Genomic DNA, 23,686 nt, shown 5'->3' with positions numbered 1-23,686 from the left:
ACGCGCATCGCCACAATAGCCTCCCACGCCTCCTTAGCAGAGCTCTTCGCCCCCAACGGCTCCCTGTACTCCGCCGGTACAGCAGCGAGGATAGCCTCCAACGCTGATATGTCATCTTCCTCATTGTCGGTGCCCTTGTCAACAGCATTCCAGAGCCGTCGGACTCTGAGCTTGACCTTCATGGTCACCGACCACTCTCCATAGTTGGTGCGAGTTAGCGTCGGTCAACTGGTGCATCTGACCTCCCGCACCATGCGAACAACAACCTCCGGTCGTGGCTGGGCAGCCACAGCAGTGCCACTGCTGTCGCCCATCTCTGAACCATTCGTCATCGCCAGCAGTTAGTCCGGCGATGGCGCTTGTACGGCTCTGATACCACTTGTTAGCCCACAGGATCACCGGCTCAGGTGAGTCGACCACTCACCAGTCTTGCCGACCACGGTCGAGCACGACCGAGGCTGTCTGACCACACACACTATGGCTCGAGGTAGAAGAAGAGGAAGAACAGAGCATACACACACAGTACAAGCACTAGCGTTGGCCGGCACCGGCGCGCGCACGGAGGATATCAACAGCTTCAAGCGCGAGATGGCGGCTCGTTTTTGAATGAGCGATCTCGACGCACTCTCCTACTACCTCGGCATCGAGGTGAGACAGGGGAAGGAGGAACTTACGCTCGGTCAGAGCGCGTATGCCTCGAAGCTGTTGGAGCAGAGCGATATGGCTGAGTGCAAGCCATGCGTGACTCCGATGGAGGAGCGGCTGAAGCTAATGAAGGCCAGCACCACGGCGAAGGTGGATGCAACACTCTACCGGAGCATCGTCGGTGGTCTGCGCTACCTAATCCACACAAGATCGGACATTCCGTTCGCCGTGGGCTACGTCAGTCGCTTCATGGAGGATCCCAAAGAGGATCACTGGGCTGTAGTGAAAGCGGCTACTGCGCTACGTCAAGGGGATGGTGGATCAAGGGATCATCTTCCCCAAGACCGGCTGTAGTAGGCTGCAGCTCACTGTGTTCAGCGATGCAGACATGGCGGGGGACATCGACGGGCGGCGGAGCACCTCTAGAGTGCTCGTCTTCCTCGGGTTGGCCCCAATTTCACGGTTGTCGCTGAAATAGAAGGTGGTGGCGCTATCTACGTGCGAGGCAGAGTACGTAGCAGCGGCCACAGCGGCGTGCCAAGTTGTGTGGCTACGCTGGCTGCTGGACGAGCTGACCGGTGTGGAAGCTCACCCACCAGCACTGATGGTGGACAACCAGCCTGCCATCGCCATCGCGAAGAATCTGGTTCTGCACGACCGGAGCAAATACATCGACGTGAAGTTCCACTTCCTCAGAGACTGTGTCGACGGAGGGCAGATCGTCATCGAGTTCGTCGAAACTGGTCGGTAACTCGCGGACGTCCTCACCAAGTCGTTCGGACGTCTTCGACTCACAGAGCTGAAGGAGATGATCGGCATGGAGGGGGTACAAGGGATAGCAGTAGGATTAGAGGAAGAATTGTTAGATAATCTACTGCTTCCTTATGTGTACACACAGCAAGGGAATGCGACGCCGAAAAGGCTCCCTGCTGTGGTACTGTAGCCGCTGTAGAAGCAGGCGCCGAACGGCTCACATGCCGTACTGTAGCCACATGCAGGGATAGGCGCAGAAGTCAGCCCTGCTGTGTTATCTAGTCACTTCAGCAGTATAGGTGCTGTACTAGGACTAGATGGATAGAGTTATATATATAGTTTGCTACTGCAACTCAACAAAGAGAATTCAGTTTTGCCATCTCCTGTACAGGGCTCCGCCCAACGCTGATGCTTGTACTGTGTGTATATGCTCTGTTCTCCCTCTTCTTCTACCTCGAGCCATAGTGTGTGTGGTCGGACAGCCTCGATCGTGCTCAACCGTGGTCGGCAAGAATGGTGAGTGGTCGACTCACCTGAGCCGGTGATCCTGTGTGCTAACAAATTCTGCCACTACACCCTTTCCTACCTGTCTTCAAAACAAAATGAAAGAACTAGATTGTTCATATGATCATATCTATCCAGATACAAACATGTAAACAAGTTGTAGCTCAAAAAGGAAAACTGTTAGATATGTTCTATTAGATTTTCGATAGGATGAAGCATGGCATTTGTGCTACACTTGAAACAGGCCCATATTCTTAAATTAGAGTCTTCGATTACATAAAGTACGCTACAAGAACTGACCATTTCATCAATTGCAAAACCCTTTGTCCATTTGATAAGAGTGCCAGATGCGACTGAATTTTGCTTCACTGGAAAGGAGAATGTAAAACCAAGTTGTCTTTGCATGCCCTCAGGAAGATGAAAGCCCTCACCCTCGGAGGCAACGAACTTTGCTAAAGCAGCCGCAATAAAATCAAACAGCTCCTAAAATAGAATTACAAAGAACATTATTGCAGACTTAATGTATGACAAGAAAATTGAGTTATACGAAAATGACATAAAATAAAACTACTTAAATGAACATAATGAGATATGGACGTGAGTCCTTATATTTGATCCCCTGGACATTAAATGTTGAGGAATGGATACGCCTTTAGATTCTTGCTTGACTATTCGCTGTTCCTTGCCCCCAAACTGAATTCGTAAAACACGAAAGTTTGTTCCTCCAAGGTCAAGAGCATAAAATAGCCCTTTCTCGCCCCTTCAAGAATTGGCTTACAGAGTCAGATGTATATATATTCTAAAAATGCAAACTCATGGCAGCTGAAACATAAGAAAAGCAATCCTGAACAAAGAACGTAATGGTTCAATCTGTAACATTTATTCAGTTCGGACTCAAACACAGACTACCGAACATCATCTTCAACCAAACTTTCCTATAATTCTTTTAAAAACCTTCAGGGTCAAAACTCTTTCCATCCAATTAAAGCACAGATCGCCACATTGCCATACGTCCATGGCAGATTGACAACCACACTACCATTCCACACACACAAGTGGGCCTTTGACCCAAGAACACAAAGCACAGATCGCCACATTGCCATACGTCCATGGCAGATTGACAACCACACTACCATTCCTGCATTTCGGACGGATCGCTCTCCGGGTCTTAATCGAACAGGCAGGAGTAGGGGTCTGCGCTTACCCGGAGGGTAGGGAGTCAACGTAGGTGACGAGCATCTTGAGGAGGACGCTGCTCCCGCTCTCTCCCTCGGAGTCGTTGGAGGCCAGTCCCGCGCGCATCTCCGCGGCCATCGCGTCTGCCACCTGCCGCAGCCGCTCCGCCGGCGCCGCGCACCGCTCCTGCAGGTCCCGCAGCACGGCGGCTGCGCGTGCCCACCGCCTCGCTTCCCGCAGCCTCTGGCGTGCCATCACGGCGGCTACGGCTGCGGCTGCGAAAACCGCCGTAGACGCCACCAGCGCCGCCGGCTTCCTCATCGGCGACGTTGCGTTCGCCTCTCGGCCTCAGGCCCACAGAGCAGCGGTCAACGGTGCCCACTGCCACGGGAGTCAGTGGCCGCAGCCCGCAGGCCCGCCGCAGTGACCGGTCACACTAGTCAACTTTCAACGGTGACTACTCCGAACGGAGCGGGACGTCTCCCCCTATTTGCTCTGTGTGTGTGTGTGTGTGTGTGTGTGTGTGTGTGTATATATATATATAATATATATATATATATAGATAGATATATAGAGATATATATATAGATTACATATAAATATATATATATATATATATATATATATAGATATATTAATACTATAAAATATAGAATATTATATATATATATATAATATTATATAATATATATATCTATATATATATATATATATATATATATATTATATATAATATATATATTATATATATATAGGACTGCGCTAATTGACAACCCTGGTTACTAAATAATATTGAGTACCCGGCCCCCCGCGCACGCCCGAGAGTCCCAGCCAGCCAAGAGTGCGTCTCGTGAGTCCCTCCCTGCCCGCATCCTAACCCCAAGCGCCGGCCCGCACGAGGGGAAAGGAGCCAGGGGAAACCGCGTACCCTGTCCCACGTTCACAGGCGAGGAAAACCGTCGCTGACCACGCGCGCCAGGCGAGACCGCCGAGCAGCCTGTACACCGGCGAAACCCTACCGCGCCACCGATGAGGCTTCTATTGGGGGGCACACCAGAGGCACGGACCCGCCCGGAAGCCCCTCTTCTTCTTCGTCTTTGAGGCCGGCACCCCTCTTCATCCTCGCGGACGGGCGGCGGCCCGTGAATCGCGCGAGCTCACGAGAAGCGGACAGGCGGCGGCGGCGCGAGCTTGGGCGAGGCGGACAGGCGGGTGGGCGGCGGCGCGAGGTCGGACGGCCGAGGAGCCCCCGTCGCCAGAGCCGCGGTGGCCGCCGAGACGCCGCTAACCCTCCCCTGCCGAGAAATCTGCTCGCCGAAACAGCGCACCAGGTGTGAATTACATGAATTGTGAGCTTGTTTACATCAAATTAAAAAATCTGAGTGAACGAGATGAATTTTAGCTTGTGGAGCAATGCTTGTGCGGGTGATGTCTTCACTTCTTCACTTCTAGTGGATTAGATCAGAAGTAATAATGGGTGCTTGTTTTATGTTTGACATGGCAATAATTTATGGCTATACAGTAATCCTTATATGTTTCCGTGATGTTTCTCAGATTAATTATTATTTGAATGAATCGAAGCTCCGCCACTAGTCAGTAAAGTTATTCAGTCAGAATGGGTTGCCGGAAGCAGTTGTTTGGGGAGGAAAGCAATTGTAAAGGGGTTGTGACTGAATCGTCAGCATCGCAAACAATGCACACGACTAATGTGGCTGTGGCAGATGGAAGATCAGGACAAGGTCACGATAGCTTACCGGCATGTATTTCAGAAGGTGGAACATCATCGTGCACACCAGGCCGTAACGAGGATGTTGTGGCTGGCATTTCAGAAGCCGGAACATCATCCAGCAGAGGCATGTTCTCACCAATGGCAATAGTTACAGAAAGCGAGAACGCTACACCAGATGCCGAAAAGAAGTACACCCATGTGAGTAGCTTGTTTGTGACATTTGAATAAGAAGTTCGAAGATTCTGCTATGTGAATATGAAATAAAATTAGGTTTCAAAATTACCAAATGATCAAAGTTGTGATGATGGGATTCAGAAAATAGAGATGAGAAGTATTCAGACTTGAGAAATAATGAAAAAAGTAAATGTACAAACTTGACATAGGCTGTAATGTGCATGCTTACAATATTTAGATTGAGGAACCAGACATGTTGAGGTCTTATATAGGCTGAAATTCACTGTAATCTATTTTGACTGAGATAAAAATTCGAGCAATTTTGCATTGCCTCTTGGTGGAAAATGGAAATATCTAATTGCATATGTTGTATGCAGAAAGAAGACATTGATCCTGCCCTCATTCCTAGGCCTGGGATGTCATTCAGAAACCGAAAAGAGGCCAGGGCTTTCTATGAAGCGTACGCCGAGGAGGTTGGATTCAATTTGAGCTATGGAAACAGTAAAACATATTCATATATTATACAGTGCAGCAATGAGGGGGTTCATACTTACTTTAAAAAAAATGAGGAGCTGCGTGTTAGGAACAATACCACAAAGAAGACACACTGCATGTCGAAGATGAAGCTTAAAAGAATTTATGATGAAAACAAGAATGAAATATCAGTGGTGATTGAGCAAGTGGATCTAATGCATAACCATCCATGTCTTAAAAAGAAAGAAGAAATAATAAATATGAGATCACACAAGGAAAAGGATCCGGTATTACTTGAGTTTGTTGATGACCTCCAAGCAGCGGATGTCCCGCATCATAGTATACAGAACATTGTTAGGGACATGCATGGGGGAGGTGAGAACGTTCCAATGACCAGGCGGGATCTTGAGAACAGGTCAGTGTGTGCCAACTCTTATACCATCCAGTAAATAGGTACTGTCGATTACATCTGTGTAATAGTAACAAATTTTGCAGGAAGGCGGCTAATGTGAGGGCAGAACATGCCAATGACATTGCGAAGCTTCTAGAATTCTTTGAAGACTGCAAGGCGCAGAACCCACAATTTTGTTGGTATGTCAAGATCGATAAAGAAGGGATGATTCATAGCTTATTCTGGAGTCACGCTAGCATGCAGGCAGAATATAATGATTTTGGAGATGTGATGACATTCGACACCACGCACAAGACAAATATATATGAGAAGCCACTAGCTATGTTTGTGGGTGCAAACCATCACCTACAGAACACATATTTTGGATGTGCGCTGTTAGGCGATGAGACAATAGAAACATTCCAATGGGTATTTCAAGCTTTCAAGAAATGCATGGGAAGACATAGGACTAGGTGCATTATCACAGGTAAAGTAAAACTATTTAAAAAAGTGGAAAACACCTTGAAGGTAGAATGAAAAACAATTTCAAGCTGTTTTGGTTGTATTAAGTTAACGATCCTCATGCTCCTATGTGTGGCAGATCAGGATCAGGCAATGGAAGTGGCCATAGGACTGGAATTCCCTGGTGTCATCCACAGGATTTGTCGGTGGCATGTGGTTAACAAGCATATGCCGAACCTGAATGAGATATTCAGCCTTTATGAGAAACAACACTTCAAGGAAAAATTCAAGTCAGTGCTGAACCACCCCCTGACACCCGCCGAATTTGAGAGAGCATGGGAAGAACTGATAACAGAGTTTGATCTGCAAGGAAATGCCACTATGGAGAGCTTATTCCGGCAACGAGCTAGGTATATCCCAGCTTTCTTTAAAGATGATTACTGTGGGATGATGACATCGACACAGCGTAGTGAGAGCAGTAACTATGCGATTAAGAAGAATTTTGTGGGAAAGCAGACATGTTTGCACAAGTTTGCAAAGCGTACTCTAGATTTCATGCAGACACGGAAGATGAAGGAGGGAGCTGAAACATACCTTGCAACGGTAGAACTAATTTAAACATTGAATGTTCTGTGATTGAAATGGTAGTACACTATGCAAAAACTTATGTTTCGATTGTGTCGTTTGTTGATGCAGAGCAAGACACTTACCAAAAACAAATGGCCATTTGAGGTTCAACTAGGAAGGATATATACACGGGCAGTGTTCAGAAACTTCGAAAAAAAAATGGTCAATTGCACCGCATACAACATAGAGGATGATCCAGAGCTAGGCGAGCATTGGTACAGGGTTTGTCACACGAATAGGTCAGAAGTGATAAGCTGGGGACAACACAAGTTCAAAGTGAAGGCAGATAAAGTCAACGGGGCATACAGTTGTGAGTGCAGGGAGTGGGAGCACACAGGTATTGTGGAAAGACACTAGTATCTTAAAGGATTCATGGAATTATGTCAGTACTGAAAGTTGTTGTCGATGCAGGACTATTTTGCGTGCACCTTTTGCGTGCCTTCATTCATGTCCAAGTAGACAAGATTCCACGTGAATACATTTTTAAGCGCTATACAAGGTTCGCTAGGAGGGAGGTTGACTTTGATACGAGCGACAAGCTTCTAACCGGGGAGGACGGCAACACACAAAGCTATAGAACAAAGACTCTAATACCAAAAGCTATGAAGGCGATCAGATCAGGGAGCATGTCTAACGCTGCTTACAGAAGATTGCTCGAAGTTTTAGAAGATGTCACGAAGGAAATAGACAATATCCCCCCAGACATTGGTGCAGAAGCAAGGAAGGGACAAGGTCCATCAAGGACAGAGGTAAAGACATGTTAGTAAAATAAGAACTATTTTAATGTACATATAGTAATAAAGGAGGTCTCTAAATTATATATGGCATGTAGGACAATTGTAGAGATAGCAGCAGCGACGATGACATTGAAGAAGGAAGATGTGAGGAGACAAGGATAACACGGGTATGTTTTTTTTACATTAAGTAATGAAGCAAGTGGGGGTGAACCTTAGTGAACCATATATGTTAATTCTGGACTATATATTTGGAATTGTGGATAGAAAATTTTACCAGCTGCGAACCAGTTACTACATGGAGGTTGTTCAAAACAAATGAAGGCAGCAGAAATAAAGGTAAAGGTGAAATGGAGATGTGGATTTTGGTTTATTTCAAATGCTATATCAGATCCTATATTACTGCTGCCTGAAATTTCACCATAGCACTTAGGTATTTTAGAAATAGAAAAAATAAAGTTAGTTGTACAATATGTGTCAGTTTGCTTGTGATTGCAATGGAACATCCGAATCCTATTTTTGATCCCTGCCAAGAAAAAAAAATTTGAGAATGAGTTGGTAAAGAAAAAAATGTGTAGGGGAAGTAGCTGGTTTAAGATTAGTCATATAATTCCTTGTTTAGGAAGTTGTATTAACTAGTTACTAAGAAACACATTTCATTAGCAGTAGTGCTCCATTGTTTCCATTTCAGTTGACAAGCATAACTGATTAGCTTTAGATTTTGTCATGCTTGACAAGCACAACTACAAGTTAACTAGTTATTCATTTAATCTGAAAAATTGGTGAATCAGTGTGGAGACTACCATGTTGACTTGATGTTATCACATAATTTTTGTGAATTACACCATCATGAATGAATGCAACATATGGCATAGTTCATGTGCTCTACTGTATTTGGCTTGATAATGTACCATGATCTTCATGCTGATCTGAAATAAATCTGTAGTAGCATAGACATGATTATAGACTTTGAAGTGAATTGTAAAAAAGGGTTGATGTTGATTTTTGTTGATTCTATGGACTGCTAAATGAAAAACATGTGCCAGGAATCTGGGACCGCATGTAGAGTTGAGGCTAGCCATGTGCTGAATTGCAATAAAGAAATAGGGAAGAAAAAGGCAGCAGCAGCAGCAACAAGTGAAGAAGGGTCACAACATGAACAGGTAGATGAGCAAACATGGAAATCAAGAGACGTTGGGCACTAGTTGATGTGTGCATTTGTTCTTACTCTGAAACTTATATTCTAAAGGATTGACAAACCTGATTTTGTGTCTGCAGGATGTGACAACATTGATAAACCTGGTGCCTCCTGAAAAAGCGAAGCCTAAGGGCAGGAACAAGACAGAGTCAGAGAAGGCAGCAGTAACCCTTGGAGCATTAGGCGAGAAATTGGGCACGAGAAAGTGCAAGGCTTGTGGGCAGTACGCTACACATAATGCGCGGACGTGCCTCAGCTTGGAACATAATAGAATGAGGCTTGAAGAAATGAAGAACAAAAAGAGAGGGAGGCCACCAGGCGCCAAAAATAAAAAGGTAAGCTGGGAGCATGTTACTGATCGCGACGAGGAGGACAATAGAGTGAAGACACGACAGAAGGTAGTCGCAGAAAACACCTATACTGGTCTAGATAGTGACAACGAGGGAGAAAAATGAAGAGGATTGCAGAGAGTAATACAAAGTGAGTGGTTGGAGGGGCCATGCGTCACAGCAAAATGCTATGAGAAGGGGTTGCTACGATGTGATGAAGTTTTAGCTGGTGGTATGATTTATCAATCATTGAAAATATTTTTTTCTAAAAGTGTCAGATTCAGAATCTGGTCATAATACTCTAATGTGCATTGCAAGTGGCGTGTGTTCTGACATTTGGGATGTATAGGTAATTTGATGTCGTCTAATGATTGATGAAACTGGGCATGCCCATTGTTATGCATGTTGCAAATGTAAGTTAAGTTTCATGAAGAACAGAAACTAGTGATACATACAAAGAGGAGCTTTAGAATAATTACTGTTATGAAAAGAAAGTGCAAAAGAAATGATATTGACCAGGCGATTGGCGGACGGCGCCGGCGGCCACAACATTTACCTTTCAGTACATCAATGCACTTATTGCTCACATTGTTTTCTCTATTTTATCTATTCTTCCGATTCTTACTTGTTGCCTCTTCCCCTTCCTCCTCTACCTCATCCTGCATGATTTTAATCAGCACCTACTGTTACCTCTCACAACCTCTATATAATATTCCCTTTAACTAACTAAAGTCTTGAGGATCACCACTCACCTTGGTTATCTGACCCTTGGTTGATCCATTCCGTGCCAATAGTGGTGGTAACTCGCCGTCTACCAGGCATAGGTCCTCATAAATTTGTATTCCATGCCAGTGCCGCCAGTTGAATACATCTTCTTTCTTTATGATTTGAAACTTTGTTAGTATACTCATCACAAAACTCACAATCAAAACAAAACAAAATGGATTCATGCAAGCTATTACCTTTCCATCCTTTCCCTTGCTGATGCCCATTCCATTTTGCATTTTGTCCTCAATTTCTTCCTTCCAAGATTCCTTTCTTATTCCCTCCATATCGTGTTGTCTGTAGTACGAATGACTAACTAGGAAGTAGCAATGAAGTAATGTGATATGGATGCGTACTTGCAACCATTTGGTCTTGTTCATGCATTTTTATAAGCACTCTGTAACGTCTTGTTCGCACTCGCGCTGCTTCCACAGGCCCATTCAGCCAATTTTTTTCTGAGTTTATGGCCGATTTTTTTCTTTCGCGTCTATTGCCCTCTCGCGCTGGTTACGGCAATTTTTTTCTATTTCCGATCAATTTCTTTTTGTTTCTGGCCGATTTTTTTTTTGTTATCATTTTTTTCGCTAGGCCTCCAGGGATGCATATATTTGGCCATATTTTATTGATATATACCAGGTTCCCTATAATGAATTACTTGTCAAAAATAACAATTCATTATGTAAACTATAAATAGTATTTCAATTTGATCAATACAAACATATCTTGTCAACAATAATAGTCTATGCTGCAAATAAAAAATAGTACTATTTCGTCTATCATAGTTACAAAGAATCTGTAGGCCTACTCTTTGGGACAACTTGAACAAAAAATCTATAGCAAAGAGGCAAGAAAGGAGATGCTTTATGAATTCCACAGCTTGATTCATATAAAAAATAAATAAAAAAAAAACTCCACAGCTTGATCATGTCGAGGACACCTCTGGACGAGGGAGCCGGACAGATGAATAACTCTCAGTGGTAAGTCGCAGAGTGGATTCTAGTTCCTTGAGAAATTTAATTCCTTAACTCCTATGTCACTAACATCCACCTTTGTGTCCCGCACTTCACTATACCATGTGGCCTGCTCGCGTGACCGACTGTTAGTTGAGGGAGGGCTGCTGCATGTCCTCCGCTACACTTCCCTGCTTCATTCGGTCCTCTGCCCTGTTGAGTCCTGACCGATTTCCTCCATCATCCTACCAACCGCTATGTTGTCTATTTTCCCACCAAATTTGTATGACTGGCCAAGAGGAAACACAGGTTATGTTACAACATATATGTTCATTGAAATATACTCAAATTTAAAAGTCAGATACATGAGCACATTTAATTTGGGTATACAGAAAGCTCAATGGGAGATACTAAAATGCTAGGCAAGATTAAGACGAAGGCATAATTTGCATGTAAATAAGCTGCTAATCTGACTCAGTGGAATATGATAGATAGTTGCAAGGAAAAATAGCTTTGAATTTGCAAGTATTATTCAAGTGGCACCTCAGGTTTAGTTCTGAAAAAAAAATATATGTAGCAAATTAGCAATTGTCAGCACAGAAATCTTCTCTAGCCTCTGGATCAAGAACAATAAAATACACGCAGAGTCAGTATAAACCAAAAAGCTAAAAGGTTCATAAGATCGTGACTTGCAAGGAAACATCTTGAATCAGTGAAAAATAATGTTGAGTACCCATTGGCTTGGAAGTGAAGCGAGCACTTCAACTACGGTTGGCCACAAAATTTGGGCAAGCAAAATTTGAAATACATGTATGTTAATTTGTTCTCTAATTCTGTGTCAAGACATCAGTTCATATACATATAATTTTTAGAAAAAAAACCATACTCAAGCTTAGATTAGCTGTAAATGAATGTCTATAATTTTGTCAGGTCATTTTGAAAATACTAATTCCAGATTGCAAGAGATTAACATTATAGTACAGCCATAATCCCCTTTGCACCTCTGTTCTGTGGAGCCGGCGCAGAAGGTCGACCTGGTTAGGAGGGTAACCTCTGGTTGTAAAGGAACCTCGTACCTAAATGCGGAATCATCACATTAACATTCTAGACCTAGAGAGGAAAGCAGCTCCTAAACATAAAAAAGGCCACTAAAAATTGCAATCATGTACTGAACATTGTTCTATGCTCTCAAATACAACCCTTTTTGGGTTGTTAGGCATCTTATCGACCAACTCCAACCCGAAACTGAAGGCATTGAGTAAGAATCTATTTAGAATACCGCATTTCAACTATCAATAGCTTAAATTTACAAGATGTACGAGAAATGGATTAAGGCTAGCTTAAATTTACAAGATGCACGAGAAAGGGATTAAGGCGGGTATAGGGGACCTGACGTACCGGAGGACTCCATCTGAGTAAGGCAAGCTTGGCATTCGACATGTGTGCAATCAAGATGTGGCAGCCGAGCAACCGGGCATTGCGCGTCCAAAAACAGAGCATAAAAAGTGAAAATAGAGGGTAAGTACCATTAGGGTACCACAAATTGTACAAATAAGGAAAAAAAGGAATTATCTTCAATACAACAAGAACACAGGGCGCATATAGATTACACACCAATGTTTCCGAAATAGTTGTCCCAAACAACAACCAGTCCACCACTGAAGGCTCTAACACCACAGGCATACACAGAAATGGCTTCTAGATATTCGGCATTGCATATAGAAAAAGAAAGGCGTTGAAAGAACATGATAAATCAAAATTGGAGGGATCGGAAAGGAAAAGTAGTGATGAACAAATGAAGGCTAACTATTATATTTGCATGACAAAGGTAAGTTCAGATTTATTTATAACCTTTCCTATCATTACAGTGCTGCTTAAGCAATAATTCCATGGCTCTGAGATGTTTACTTATTTTAGAAAGATTAGTGAACTGGATTGATTAAAGAGCAAATTACTATTGTATGTATGATTCTTTATTCTAAAAATAGAAAGCGCGAGAAAACAGAGGATAGTTAGGAGATAACAACAACATGAATAACACACTAGCAACCCATTAGATTAAACAAGCAAAAGAAGAATAGAAAACTGGACAGGTGGACAGGTGTCAGAAATGTTGACTGTGAAAATAAAAAACGAGTAAGATGCATAACTGAACTGGTAAGAAAAATATTAGGCAAAAAGGTCCCTTACAGTAATCTGTAAATGATAGACACAAATAAGCTATATCTAGTAAGCTAAACAGCCGTCAGGCTCAATTCGTGCAGCAAGGAAGAAAGAGAATTACCCAGGGGAGCAGATCATAGATCCATTTAATGGCAGATGAGATAATGCCGTGTTGCTGCAGCAGTGCTATACTGCTGTTTTGCATTGCATCTTCGTGCAAATATATTCCAGATCCATGAGCAAAAATATCAGAATCAGACAATCTTCTTTAGGGTCTTCGATCTACACACAACAGGGTAAAGTCACATCCCCATCCCCAACATTAAAAGGGACCAAAATTGGGGCATCGAATGTGAGTCTGGATGGATGGGTACCATACCAGGGAATGGTTGGGGTGAGCGATTCTGCTCGTACGATCGTCGCGTTGCACGCCTGAAGGAGATGATGCCGATGGCGTCGCCTGAAATTGATCCACCATGGGCAGCGTTCTATGAGGCTGCGGATTAGGTGAGGCCGCCGCCGCCGCCACCGAATCAAAGCAGAGGGGCTCTGTCGACGGACGCTGTGGATGCCGTGGATACGACGCCGAATCCTCAAGTATGGCCAGGACGCCGCCGACGCCGAATCCCTCAGGCATGGTAGCTGCGGATAAGGCGCTACCACCACCGCAGATTCACTCAACATAGGGATTGGAACAAGGTGAAGAGGTGGAGACGAGAAGACACTGCTGCCAGCTCGAGGCAACAAGATGGGTAGCAGCCGCGGGCCCAGGTGTAGCGGGCTCACCGGCGCCGAACAAGGGAGCAGGGGCGGCGGCGAGCTGAGGTCGTGCGGCGGGGACGGGGATGGGGACGGGGGCGGGGGCGAGCTCAGGCCGTGCGGCGGCGAGCTGGGCTCGTGCTGCTGCGGTGGTGGCGATCTAGGTTTGTGCGAAGAAACCGGCGTCTCCCACGATCTAAAAGTGGAACCAAAAAATAAAATTATTATTAATTAATAAATAAAAAACGGAGGTGGGTGCAGTACAAGAAAAAAAAAGAGGGGGATGACGGACCAGCGCCCACCGATTGGGTGGCTCGGGGTCGGAGCGGGTGCGTCGGGCGGGCTAGGATACTGATTATTATTCAGCACCCAGGGCAATATATATCATAGCTATATATATATATATATATATATATATATATATTACTGTATACATTTGTATTTGTATATAACTAAAAAGAGTTGAGTAAATAAAAATGAAAGGACACTCCAAAATTATAGCCTCTACTCCAACAAATTTTTTTTCAAATGAGTATACATACACAAACAAAACACGCGGAGCCAACTTAGGCCCCGTTTGGCACGGTTCGCACCGGCTTCAGCTCATCCGACGAAAACACTGTAGCAGCACTGTAACGGTGACTAAAATTATTAAAAAATTACAAATATTTATTATATCAAATAGATATGCTATAAAAATAAATGAAGAACCTAATGATACTTAGTTGGTACCATAAATATTATTATCTCATCATATAAATTTGGTCAAACTTTTAATACTTTGACGCTTCAAGATTCTTAGAATGACTTATAATTTGGGATGGATGGAGTATAACTTTGACTCTTCAAGATTCTTAGAATGACTTATAATTTGGGATGGATGGAGTATAAGCGCGTGTTCAGTTGAACCCCAAATTCCTAAAAAAGTGCTACGGTACCCATCACATCGAATCTTGTGATACGTGCATGGAGCATTAAATGTAGACGGAAAAAAAACTAATTGCACAGTTTGGTTGGAAATTACGAGACGAACGTTTTGAGCATAATTAGTCCATAATTGAACACTAATTGCTAAATAAAAACGAAAATGCTACATTAGCCCAAATTTCCAAATTCCTCAAACTAAACACGCTCTAAAAACTTTACACTACCAAATTACTTCCAGTATAAAATATAAAACTTTAGACTACAAAATTACTCCTAGCACGAGCAGTATAGGAATGCGTCAGTGCCAGTACCCCACCGTGCAGTGGCACGGGAGTCCAGGTCCCGAAAAAACTGGCTTTTCTCGTCCCTCCCGGTCTACTCGCCGAGTACTCCTACTCGCCTTCTTGGGTTCTTCCTCCCCGAGCCAGCCACTTCCGTCTCTAACCCTACAGCGACGACGAGAGCGAGGCCGCCATGAGGGGGAAAAAGGCGCTCAAGGAGCTCAAGCTCTCCGTGCCGGCGCAGGAGACCCCCGTCGACAAGTTCTTGTCAGTGCCCTCGATTCCTTACCCTCAACTACCCCCGTCACCCCTCTCTCTTTTTGAAGTATCCAGTGTTATCGGAGTGATTTGAGTTGTTAAAGGCTATATTTATAAGCGGGAACTTCGTTGTTCCCCTTCGTATATTGCCGTTTTAAGTGCTCTATAGATGTTACTTTGTGGTTCCACTTCCAGATCATGCTTAATTTTGTCTATTCCTCGATTTTGACCGCGAATTCGACTATTCATCTTCTGAAGATAATGCATAAACAGAATCGATATCTTTGAATTTGATGCCTGGTGCCTTTTTTTATAGGACGGCAAGTGGTACGTTCAAGGATGGTGAGCTGCGGCTCAATCAAAGCGGCTTGCGGCTTATCTCCGAGGAAAATGGGGATGATGATGTGAGTTCCAGATCGGGCTCTTGATCCATGCTATAGTATTGTTGCGGAATGTACTTAGCATGGTGGAATTGTAGGTTTGCACATGATACTTAGTATAAGCACACATACTTCCAGACCATCTATTTTGTTGTTATTTGGTAAAAAGAGCTTTCTTTGGTTCAACGAATGGAATCTGTGCGATGGCGCAGACTGAGTGGTGTTCTTTGTCTACTTTTTTTGTTTCAAGTTTATCCTCATGGAGAAATGTGGACTTTTCAGGGATAAGTTATAAATTTTGTGCCTTTTGTATGGACTAGGTTGAAAGGTTTCCATGAATTGTTGCTTATTATTGGTTTTCATATGCCTGTTATTTAGGTACTGTCGGATGCGCTCTTCATTTTCCTTTATGAGTCTGGAGGCTTCCTATTGTGTTTACATTTGTTTTAGTCAGATTGTTAGCTTGAGCCCAAAGTCAGGTCGGACTTATTTCTATTTTCATAAGACTTGGCTTCTCAATCTCCTCTTCCGGTTATGGTTTGTGTAAAATTTACTCCGTTCAGTTCAGTGAATAGAAGTGCAGACATCCCAGTTTCAAAGAAAATTAAACTCCACTGCTGGAATTATCTCTAACTAGTTTGGATGATCTTTTGTACCCAATGGCTAATTGGCTATCATTTTTTAACTTCAATTACGATAAGGATCCTTGTTTTCCACTTTGTGTTAAGAGTGTTGACACTTTTATATTTTGGTTGGCTATCATGTAGTTTCTGAATTTGAATCACATCGTTCCCCCAGGAATCAACAAAGCTGAAGGTGGAAGATGTGCAGTTATCAATGGATGATCTTGAGATGATTCAAGTCATTGGCAAAGGAAGTGGTGGTGTTGTCCAGCTAGTGAGGCACAAATGGGTGGGGACATTGTATGCCTTAAAGGTAAACTACATTCTTTTTTCCTGGTGGGCCACACAGCTGACACACTGCCTAGATGTAGAATATGTACCTTGCATAATTTAGAACACCCTAGACATATATTGTCTCCTTTTTTTTCTATTACTTGTGTTTCTTGGCATGAAAAACAAACCCTTGTTTCTTTATATGGTGTAATGGGTAGCTCAGCTCAGCTCAGCCCTCCCTAAGAATAGCCAGCTAGTTTGGTTTGCTAGGATAATTATCAGGATGTTAGGGGTTGTTAGGTGCCAGCTCTATACAAACAGAGACATGTCAGTCATTTGGAATCTAGCAAATAGTAATGAAGTTCTCTATGGCACATAGAGATCTGCATGGTATCTTTCTTCAAAATTAATCTTACATGGTATGCATTTTTCTGAGAATCAGAATTTTCTGCATCTTATCATGTGGTTGCTTTGTTTACTCATCTTTATAATGATATGGCTGATTCCATTTAAATTTACAACATGGCAACATGCACTCTTGTAAAAATGTAAACTGAGGTTGCAAATGCTCAATGAATAAGATAGCCATAGCATCTACCAATATATATTTACATGCAAAACCTGTGAATAAGCTAACCATTGATGCTAATGAATGATAGTACATCAGCAAATGTATTTTACTAAGTGAAAAATTCTGGAATTCTCTGCTGAGCAGATTGCTGCGTCATTTCATCCATATGGTCTGTGACTTGATGGATTGACCAGTGTTACTATTTCCTCTGCAGGGTATTCAAATGAACATTCAGGAGTCAGTTCGTAAACAAATAGTTCAGGAGCTCAAAATAAACCAAGCAACACAGAGCCCTCATATAGTTATGTGCCATCAATCTTTTTACCACAATGGTGTAATATATCTTGTTCTTGAGTACATGGACCGTGGATCGCTTGCAGACATTGTTAAGCAAGTGAAGACTGTTCTGGAGCCATACCTTGCGGTACTTTGTAAGCAGGTATGTATAAGGTTGGCCTTTGTTTTCTGCTTTGGCTTCTCCTAATTTTGGAATAACCTCAGATTTGTGTTGTTGCTTCTTTTGAAACTTGAAACTACATTCCCGCATAACACTGAATAGTATTATGTTAATTCAGGTCTTGGAGGGTTTATTGTATCTTCATCATGAAAGACATGTGATTCACAGGGACATAAAACCATCTAACTTGTTGGTCAACCGTAAAGGTGAAGTCAAGATTACTGACTTCGGCGTGAGTGCTGTGCTAGCAAGCTCAATAGGTCAGCGAGATACATTTGTTGGAACCTACAACTATATGGCGGTATGTTGAATTCATCACGTTCCATGCCATGTGATTGCTAGTTTATGTTCATCAATGAATGCGTTAATATGTGGTGACAGTTCTTTTCTTCTTCAGCCTGAGCGGATTAGTGGTAGCTCTTATGACTACAAAAGTGACATATGGAGTTTGGGCTTAGTTATACTTGAGTGTGCTATTGGCCGGTTCCCTTATATACCTTCAGAAGGTGAAGGTTGGTTAAGCTTTTATGAACTACTGGAGGCTATTGTCGATCAGCCACCACCTTCTGCACCTGCAGATCAGTTCTCTCCAGAATTCTGCTCATTTATCTCCTCTTGGTATGCTAAAATTTCTTCTCTGAAATTAATCATGAAAAATAATTATCAATGCCTTTATGCTAGTTATTAACAGAAGTATCTGAAGCTATTAAAAGCTACTTAATGTCACTTGCTTATTAATGGAAATGCAGTCTTTCTGGTGATTCCATTGATCCTTACAGCTAGAGGACTTTGTGTGCTAAAACATTCTTTACCTGTTGGATGAGCAGTACAATTGCTGTATTGTAAGCGTTTGAGCTTCACTAGTTAATGGAACATAATGTCTCATTAGTCAGCAAATAAGTTTTGAGATAATTACTAGTGAAATCCACTTAAGCCCATATTTTGTCATGGGAACTTTTGTACAACCATTCACACTAGAGTTGATCATGCAATGTATCTGCTGAAAACTTTGAAATTGTGCCACAAGTATTTGGACATCAATGGTTCAGTTACAACCAATATTCAGTGGGTAAAACTCTTACAATAGGTCAGTTTCTGGTGATTAATAAATACTAAGATCTTTTTCTTACATTTACTTCACTCTGGAACTGTAGTTGGTGGGTTCTCAAGGAAGCTTACGATTATTTGCTAGTTGGGCCATAATGTGTTGCTTAGCATGTTAATGTCATACATATACCACATCGGCGCCCGGGTGTGGTGCAAAATGAGCAAGGGTCTTCACACCTACCTCGGCGGGTGCGAAGGGTAAGGAAACTAGTCGAGCCAACTAGGATCCGTTTAGGTAGCTGGAATGTAGGGTCCCTTACAGGTAAGTTAAGAGAGTTAGTGGACACAGCGGTTAGGAGGCGTGTAAATATCTTATGCGTCCAAGAAACTAAATGGAAGGGGCAAAAGGCGAAGGAGGTGGACAATAACGGCTTCAAGCTCTGGTACACAGGGACAACTTCAAATAAAAATGGAGTAAGAGTTTTGATTGATAAGAGCCTCAAGGATGGTGTGGTGGAGGTGAGAAGGCAAGGGGATAGGATCATCTTAGTTAAACTTGTCATTAGTGATATGGTCTTAAACGTAATTAGTGCGTATGCCCTCCAAGTAGGTCATGATGAGAGTACTAAGCGGCTTTTTTGGGAAGACATAGATCGCTCGGTTAGAGCTATCCCTAGTAGCGAGAAGCTCTTTACAGGAGGTGATCTTAATGGCCATGTAGGTACATCAAGTGCAGGTTTCGAGGCGGTTCATGGGGGTTTCGGATATGGTAGTAGGAACCAGGAGGGAGAGGAAGTCTTAGACTTCGCCTTAGCTTTTGATCTGATGATAGCTAACACTTTCTTCCGTAAGAGACAGTCCCATTTAGTGACCTTTAGTAGCGGCCAGTACTCTAGTCAAATCGACTTTGTCCTTACGAGAAGGAGGGATAAACGAACATGCGTGGACTGTAAGGTGATACCTGGAGAATGTGTGGTCGCTCAACACAAGCTGGTCGTGGCTGACTTTCGCTTTCTGGTGCAAGCTTGTGGGAACAAACAAGCTAGGGTTTCTAGAACGAAGTTGTGGAAATTATTAGGGGTGGCATCAAAGGTCTTTAAGGAAAAGGTCATTGAAGAGGGCCCTTGGAATCATGAAGGCGATGCAAACAGCATGTGGGAGAAGATGACAACATGCGTTCGAAAGGTTGCTTCAAAGGTGCTTGGAGTGACCAAAGGGAGCGGATGCGACTCGAAAGACACTTGGTGGTGGAATGAAGATATGCAAAAGGCTATTAAGGAAAAGAAGGAGTGCTATAAGCGCTTGTATCATGACAGGTGTGCAAAGAACATAGAGAAGTATAAGGTGGCAAAGAAAACAGTAAAACGAGCAGTGAGTGAGGCAAAGGGGCGGGCCTATGAGGACCTTTACTGACGTTTGAGTACGAAGGAAGGAGAGAAGGACATTTATAGGATAGCTAGGGCTCGCGATAGGAAGACAAGGGACTTCAACCAAGTCAAGTGCATAAAGGATAAGAGGGAGCAGCTCTTGGTGAAGGAGGGTGAGATCAGACATAGATGGCAAGAGTATTTTGATAAATTGTTCAATGATGAGAACGAGAACACCACTGTTCAGCTGGACGACTCGTTTGATGACACTAACAGGCGCTTTGTGCGGAGGATTCAAAAATCGGAGGTCAGAGAAGCCTTGAAAAGGATGAAAGGAGACAAAGCGATGGACCCTGATGATATCACAATCAAGGTGTGGAATTGTCTCGGGGATATAGCTATAGTATAGCTAACCAAAATGTTCAACACTATCTTTCGATCGAACAAGACGCCTGAGGAGTAAAGAAAAAGCATATTGGTACCAATCTACAAGAACAAGGGAGATATCCAAAGTTATACTAATTATCGGGGAATTAAGTTGATGAGCCACACTATGAAGTTATGAGAGAGTCTTCGAGCAGCGCCTGCGAGGAACGACGCAGATATCAAACTAATTTGGTTTCATGCCCGGAAGGTCAACCACAGAAGCAATCTTCTTAATAAGACAGGTTATGGAGCGGTTTAGAGAGTAGAAGGACCTTCACTTTGTTTTCATTGACTTGGAGAAGGCTTATGACAAGATACCAAGAAATGTTATGTGGTAGAGTACGCGACCCTCATCAAGGACATGTACAACAATGTTGTGACTAGTGTTCGAACAAACGATGGTAACACGTATTACTTCCCGATTAAAATTGGACTTCATCAAAGGTTAGCCTTAAGCCCGTATCTCTTTGCCTTGGTAATGGATGAGGTTACCAGGAACATACAAGGGGATATCCCTTACGTATGTTGTTTGCTGATGATGTAGTGTTAGTGGACGAAAGCCAGGCGGGAATAAATAGGAAACTAGAGTTATGGCGGTAGACCCTTGAGTCTAAAGGTTTTAGATTGAGCAGAACTAAAACCGAATACATGAGATGCGACTTTTGCGGAGTTGTACAGGAAGAGGGAGATATGAGTTTGGAAGGTCAAGTAATGCCTAAAAAGGATACCTTTCGGTATCTGGGATCGATGCTACAGAGGGATGGAGATATTGATGCGGACGTTAGCCATAGAATCAAAGCAGGGTGGATCAAGTGGCGACAAGCTTCTGGCATTCTCTGTGACAAGAGGGTACCACAAAAGCTAAAAGGCAATTTCTATAGAACGACAATTAGACCGGCTATATTGTATGGAGCAGAATGTTGGCCTACAAAGATTCGACATGTTCAACAACTGAGTGTTGCAGAAATGCGTATGTTGCGATGGATTTGCGGTCACACAAGAATGGACCGAGTTCGGAACGATGATATATACATATACGTGATCGCCTAGAGGTAGCACCAATTGAAGAAAAGCTTGTTCAACATCGGTTTAGGTGGTTTGGCCATGTCCAAAGGAGATCTCTAAAGGCACCAGTGCATTGTGGAGTCTTAAGCCAAGCTAATAATATGAGGAGAGGTAGAGGAAGACCAAAATTGACATGGGGGAGGCAATAAAAAGAGATTTGAAAGCTTGGGATATATCTATAGATCTATGTTTGAATATGAGTACTTGGAAAGCAGTTATTGAAGTGCCTTAACCGTGACTTGGGGCTTTTGGTGGGTTTCTAACTCTAGCCTATCCCAACTTGCTTGGGAGTGAAAGGCTATGTTGTTGTTGTATATATCTTATCTTATATCTCTTAATACAAGTAAGGTTTGGTACTTCTTTAACCCTTGAAATACATACTATAGCACTTTAGATAAAGGAAAAATTCCAAATTACTCCCCTCGAGTTTGGCTGAGCCGTAATAACCCCAAACAAAATTTCAGTTTGATTTAATCCCCCAAACCATTTCAAATTTTTAATTGGCCCAATCTACCCCTTAATAATATTTTCCTTTTTGTTTCTCACGTACAAGTTGAGCTTGAAGGTAATAGTGGACATCATAACTATGTAAAAAAGTACATTATGTATTTTTCATCATTTGTGTCATAAAATTTTGTATGTCTATGGTTAATTTATTATCAGATGTTGTAATCTATCAAAAATAATGATAAAACGTTCATAGCATATTTTTTTAAACATAAGTTATGTCCATTGCCACCCCCGCAAAATTAATTTGAAGCACATGCGATTGATGGCCATGACCTTATGTTGACAGTGCTTTCAAGATCAATAAACCTGGGCTGTACCTACCCTAGTCAATTTTCTCCTGTGTAGTGTACTAATCACTAATGTATTTTTTTATTTCCATTTACTGACATCTCATTTTCATGAAAAGAGTTGTAAAAGGAAATGCTTTTGAGTTATCATTGCTATTTCACGCTGTAAGTGTGTATTGTACTGAATGTTTACAATTTGTTTTTGTTATAATCTTTTTGCAGCATACAAAAAGATCCGGCTCAGCGGATGTCTGCTTCAGAACTCTTGGTTAGCATTGCCTGACTAATTAGCTTTCTAATGAATCGCATCACTTATACATGATTAAGACACGCTGAATTGTTGTTTCTGTTCTGGCAGAATCACCCTTTTTTGAAGAAGTTCGAGGATAAGGATTTAGACCTGCGGATTCTCGTGGAGAACCTGGAACCTCCAATGAATATACCCGAATAGCCTGTCGTGTTGGGTGATGAAGCCTTTGTTGTGCCTTCAGGGTTTGGCCTCGAAGCCATCTCCTCCTGAACTGCAGCCTCCCTACATGAACATGCCATAACATCATTATATGATCCAAGCCCCTTGTGGCTAGCTGAGCATAAGAGTAGAGGGAATCATGCTGCATTCCGTATGGTCACCTTATTGTAGCTATTGTTGTGACGGGCCTTGTGACGGGCCTTGTGATTGTGAGTCTTGTTTTAACTTTTGCAGCCTTATTATTAGCGGAAGATTCAAAAGGGACGAACTGAATATTCAAAACATGCTTGCCAACATGCTTCAAGGATGCTATTTCAAATTCACTGCTTTTGGTTCAGGGATGGGGACCGGATGAGATGGGGCAATACCACTTTCAGTGCTGTTTGGTTTGGGGTATAGGAGGCACAGGGTCATCCCTTTAGAGGCAATATTCGCTAAAGGCGTGTTTGGATTCCACGTCGCTGTTTGCCTTCCCTAGCTCGTTATCTTCCCTTTCAAGATTTCTCCAGACAATACGCCGAGAAATCCAAACATGCTCTTAAGATTTGTACGATGGTACTACTTTCAGTGTTGTTTGGTTTGGGGTTTGGGGTTTGGAGGATAGGGCATCCCTCCAAAGTGAATATTCACTAGTCTGTTCCTTGCAACCAAAAACAAAACGAGGATGGTTCCATCCTGCCTTACTTGAGTCGTCCCTTGCTGACATCTTCATTTGTGCTTCTTCGGTCCTTCCTCCTCTCGATCTCTTGCTGACACCGTCAATCTTTTCTCTAGTGAATAGGCATAGGAGTATGTTGTTCGTCTGTGTTGGCTGAGGTAGAGCTTAGTCGAGCACATCTGTCGTCCCCAAACCAACCCATGCTAAAGCAACAGAGCTTGGCAAAATTGGACTTCATCAAGGGTTAGCCTTAA

General features: G+C 42.9%; 3 protein-coding genes and 2 long non-coding RNA genes across 5 annotated transcripts; 2 read left to right on the top strand and 3 right to left on the bottom strand.

Annotated features, from left to right (window-relative positions):
• Positions 1-1,931: 1,931 nt before the first annotated feature.
• Positions 1,932-3,530, bottom strand: LOC136533933 (hexokinase-9-like; the record flags this gene model as incomplete). Its single annotated transcript, XM_066526452.1, has 4 exons — positions 3,107-3,530; positions 2,500-2,662; positions 2,203-2,385; positions 1,932-1,984 (listed from the first exon to the last, which is right to left on the bottom strand). Coding segments are annotated over exons 1-4 (692 nt in total), but the record flags the coding sequence as incomplete, so codon positions are not given.
• A 468-nt stretch (positions 3,531-3,998) lies between these two features.
• LOC136533932 (protein FAR1-RELATED SEQUENCE 5-like) lies at positions 3,999-9,322 on the top strand. The gene is made up of 11 exons (XM_066526451.1): positions 3,999-4,409; positions 4,633-5,005; positions 5,359-5,870; positions 5,951-6,333; positions 6,448-6,911; positions 7,005-7,272; positions 7,347-7,684; positions 7,768-7,839; positions 7,937-8,008; positions 8,716-8,832; positions 8,948-9,322. The coding sequence occupies exons 2-11, from the start codon at positions 4,694-4,696 to the stop codon at positions 9,320-9,322; spliced, it is 2,913 nt and encodes a 970-aa protein (XP_066382548.1). The 5' UTR covers positions 3,999-4,409; positions 4,633-4,693.
• A 410-nt stretch (positions 9,323-9,732) lies between these two features.
• LOC136533929 (uncharacterized) lies at positions 9,733-10,262 on the bottom strand. Its single transcript, XR_010778629.1, has 3 exons — positions 10,159-10,262; positions 9,949-10,074; positions 9,733-9,855 (listed from the first exon to the last, which is right to left on the bottom strand). It is a non-coding gene; the product is annotated as an uncharacterized lncRNA (long non-coding RNA).
• Positions 10,263-10,681: 419 nt separating this feature from the next.
• LOC136533931 (uncharacterized) lies at positions 10,682-14,170 on the bottom strand. Its single transcript, XR_010778630.1, has 5 exons — positions 14,126-14,170; positions 13,454-14,029; positions 13,196-13,356; positions 12,310-12,609; positions 10,682-11,200 (listed from the first exon to the last, which is right to left on the bottom strand). It is a non-coding gene; the product is annotated as an uncharacterized lncRNA (long non-coding RNA).
• A 980-nt stretch (positions 14,171-15,150) lies between these two features.
• Positions 15,151-23,341, top strand: LOC136533930 (mitogen-activated protein kinase kinase 1-like). Its single transcript, XM_066526450.1, has 8 exons — positions 15,151-15,308; positions 15,616-15,703; positions 16,478-16,615; positions 17,361-17,585; positions 17,722-17,904; positions 18,001-18,221; positions 22,528-22,573; positions 22,664-23,341. The coding sequence occupies exons 1-8, from the start codon at positions 15,235-15,237 to the stop codon at positions 22,754-22,756; spliced, it is 1,068 nt and encodes a 355-aa protein (XP_066382547.1). The 5' UTR covers positions 15,151-15,234; the 3' UTR covers positions 22,757-23,341.
• Positions 23,342-23,686: the final 345 nt, after the last annotated feature.

This window comes from Miscanthus floridulus, unplaced genomic scaffold, assembly GCF_019320115.1.
Source record: "Miscanthus floridulus cultivar M001 unplaced genomic scaffold, ASM1932011v1 os_1323_3_4, whole genome shotgun sequence".
In the NCBI taxonomy this organism is placed as follows: Eukaryota; Viridiplantae; Streptophyta; class Magnoliopsida; order Poales; family Poaceae; genus Miscanthus; species Miscanthus floridulus.
Note: the sequence above shows the minus strand (reverse complement) of the source record. Positions and strands in the feature narration are given on the sequence as shown.

What these genes read in the sequence shown, in the direction of transcription:
- LOC136533932 (XM_066526451.1), top strand. Translation starts at nt 4,694, where the DNA reads ATGGGTTGCCGGAAGCAGTTGTTTGGGGAGGAAAGCAATTGTAAAGGG. An exon ending in GACTAGGTGCATTATCACAG is followed by an intron (nt 6,334 to 6,447) that starts GTAAAGTAAAAC and finishes TATGTGTGGCAG; the next exon opens with ATCAGGATCAGGCAATGGAA. An exon ending in AAGGGTCACAACATGAACAG is followed by an intron (nt 8,833 to 8,947) that starts GTAGATGAGCAA and finishes TTGTGTCTGCAG; the next exon opens with GATGTGACAACATTGATAAA.
- LOC136533930 (XM_066526450.1), top strand. Translation starts at nt 15,235, where the DNA reads ATGAGGGGGAAAAAGGCGCTCAAGGAGCTCAAGCTCTCCGTGCCGGCG. An exon ending in TTGCGGTACTTTGTAAGCAG is followed by an intron (nt 17,586 to 17,721) that starts GTATGTATAAGG and finishes ATGTTAATTCAG; the next exon opens with GTCTTGGAGGGTTTATTGTA. An exon ending in TGCTCATTTATCTCCTCTTG is followed by an intron (nt 18,222 to 22,527) that starts GTATGCTAAAAT and finishes ATCTTTTTGCAG; the next exon opens with CATACAAAAAGATCCGGCTC.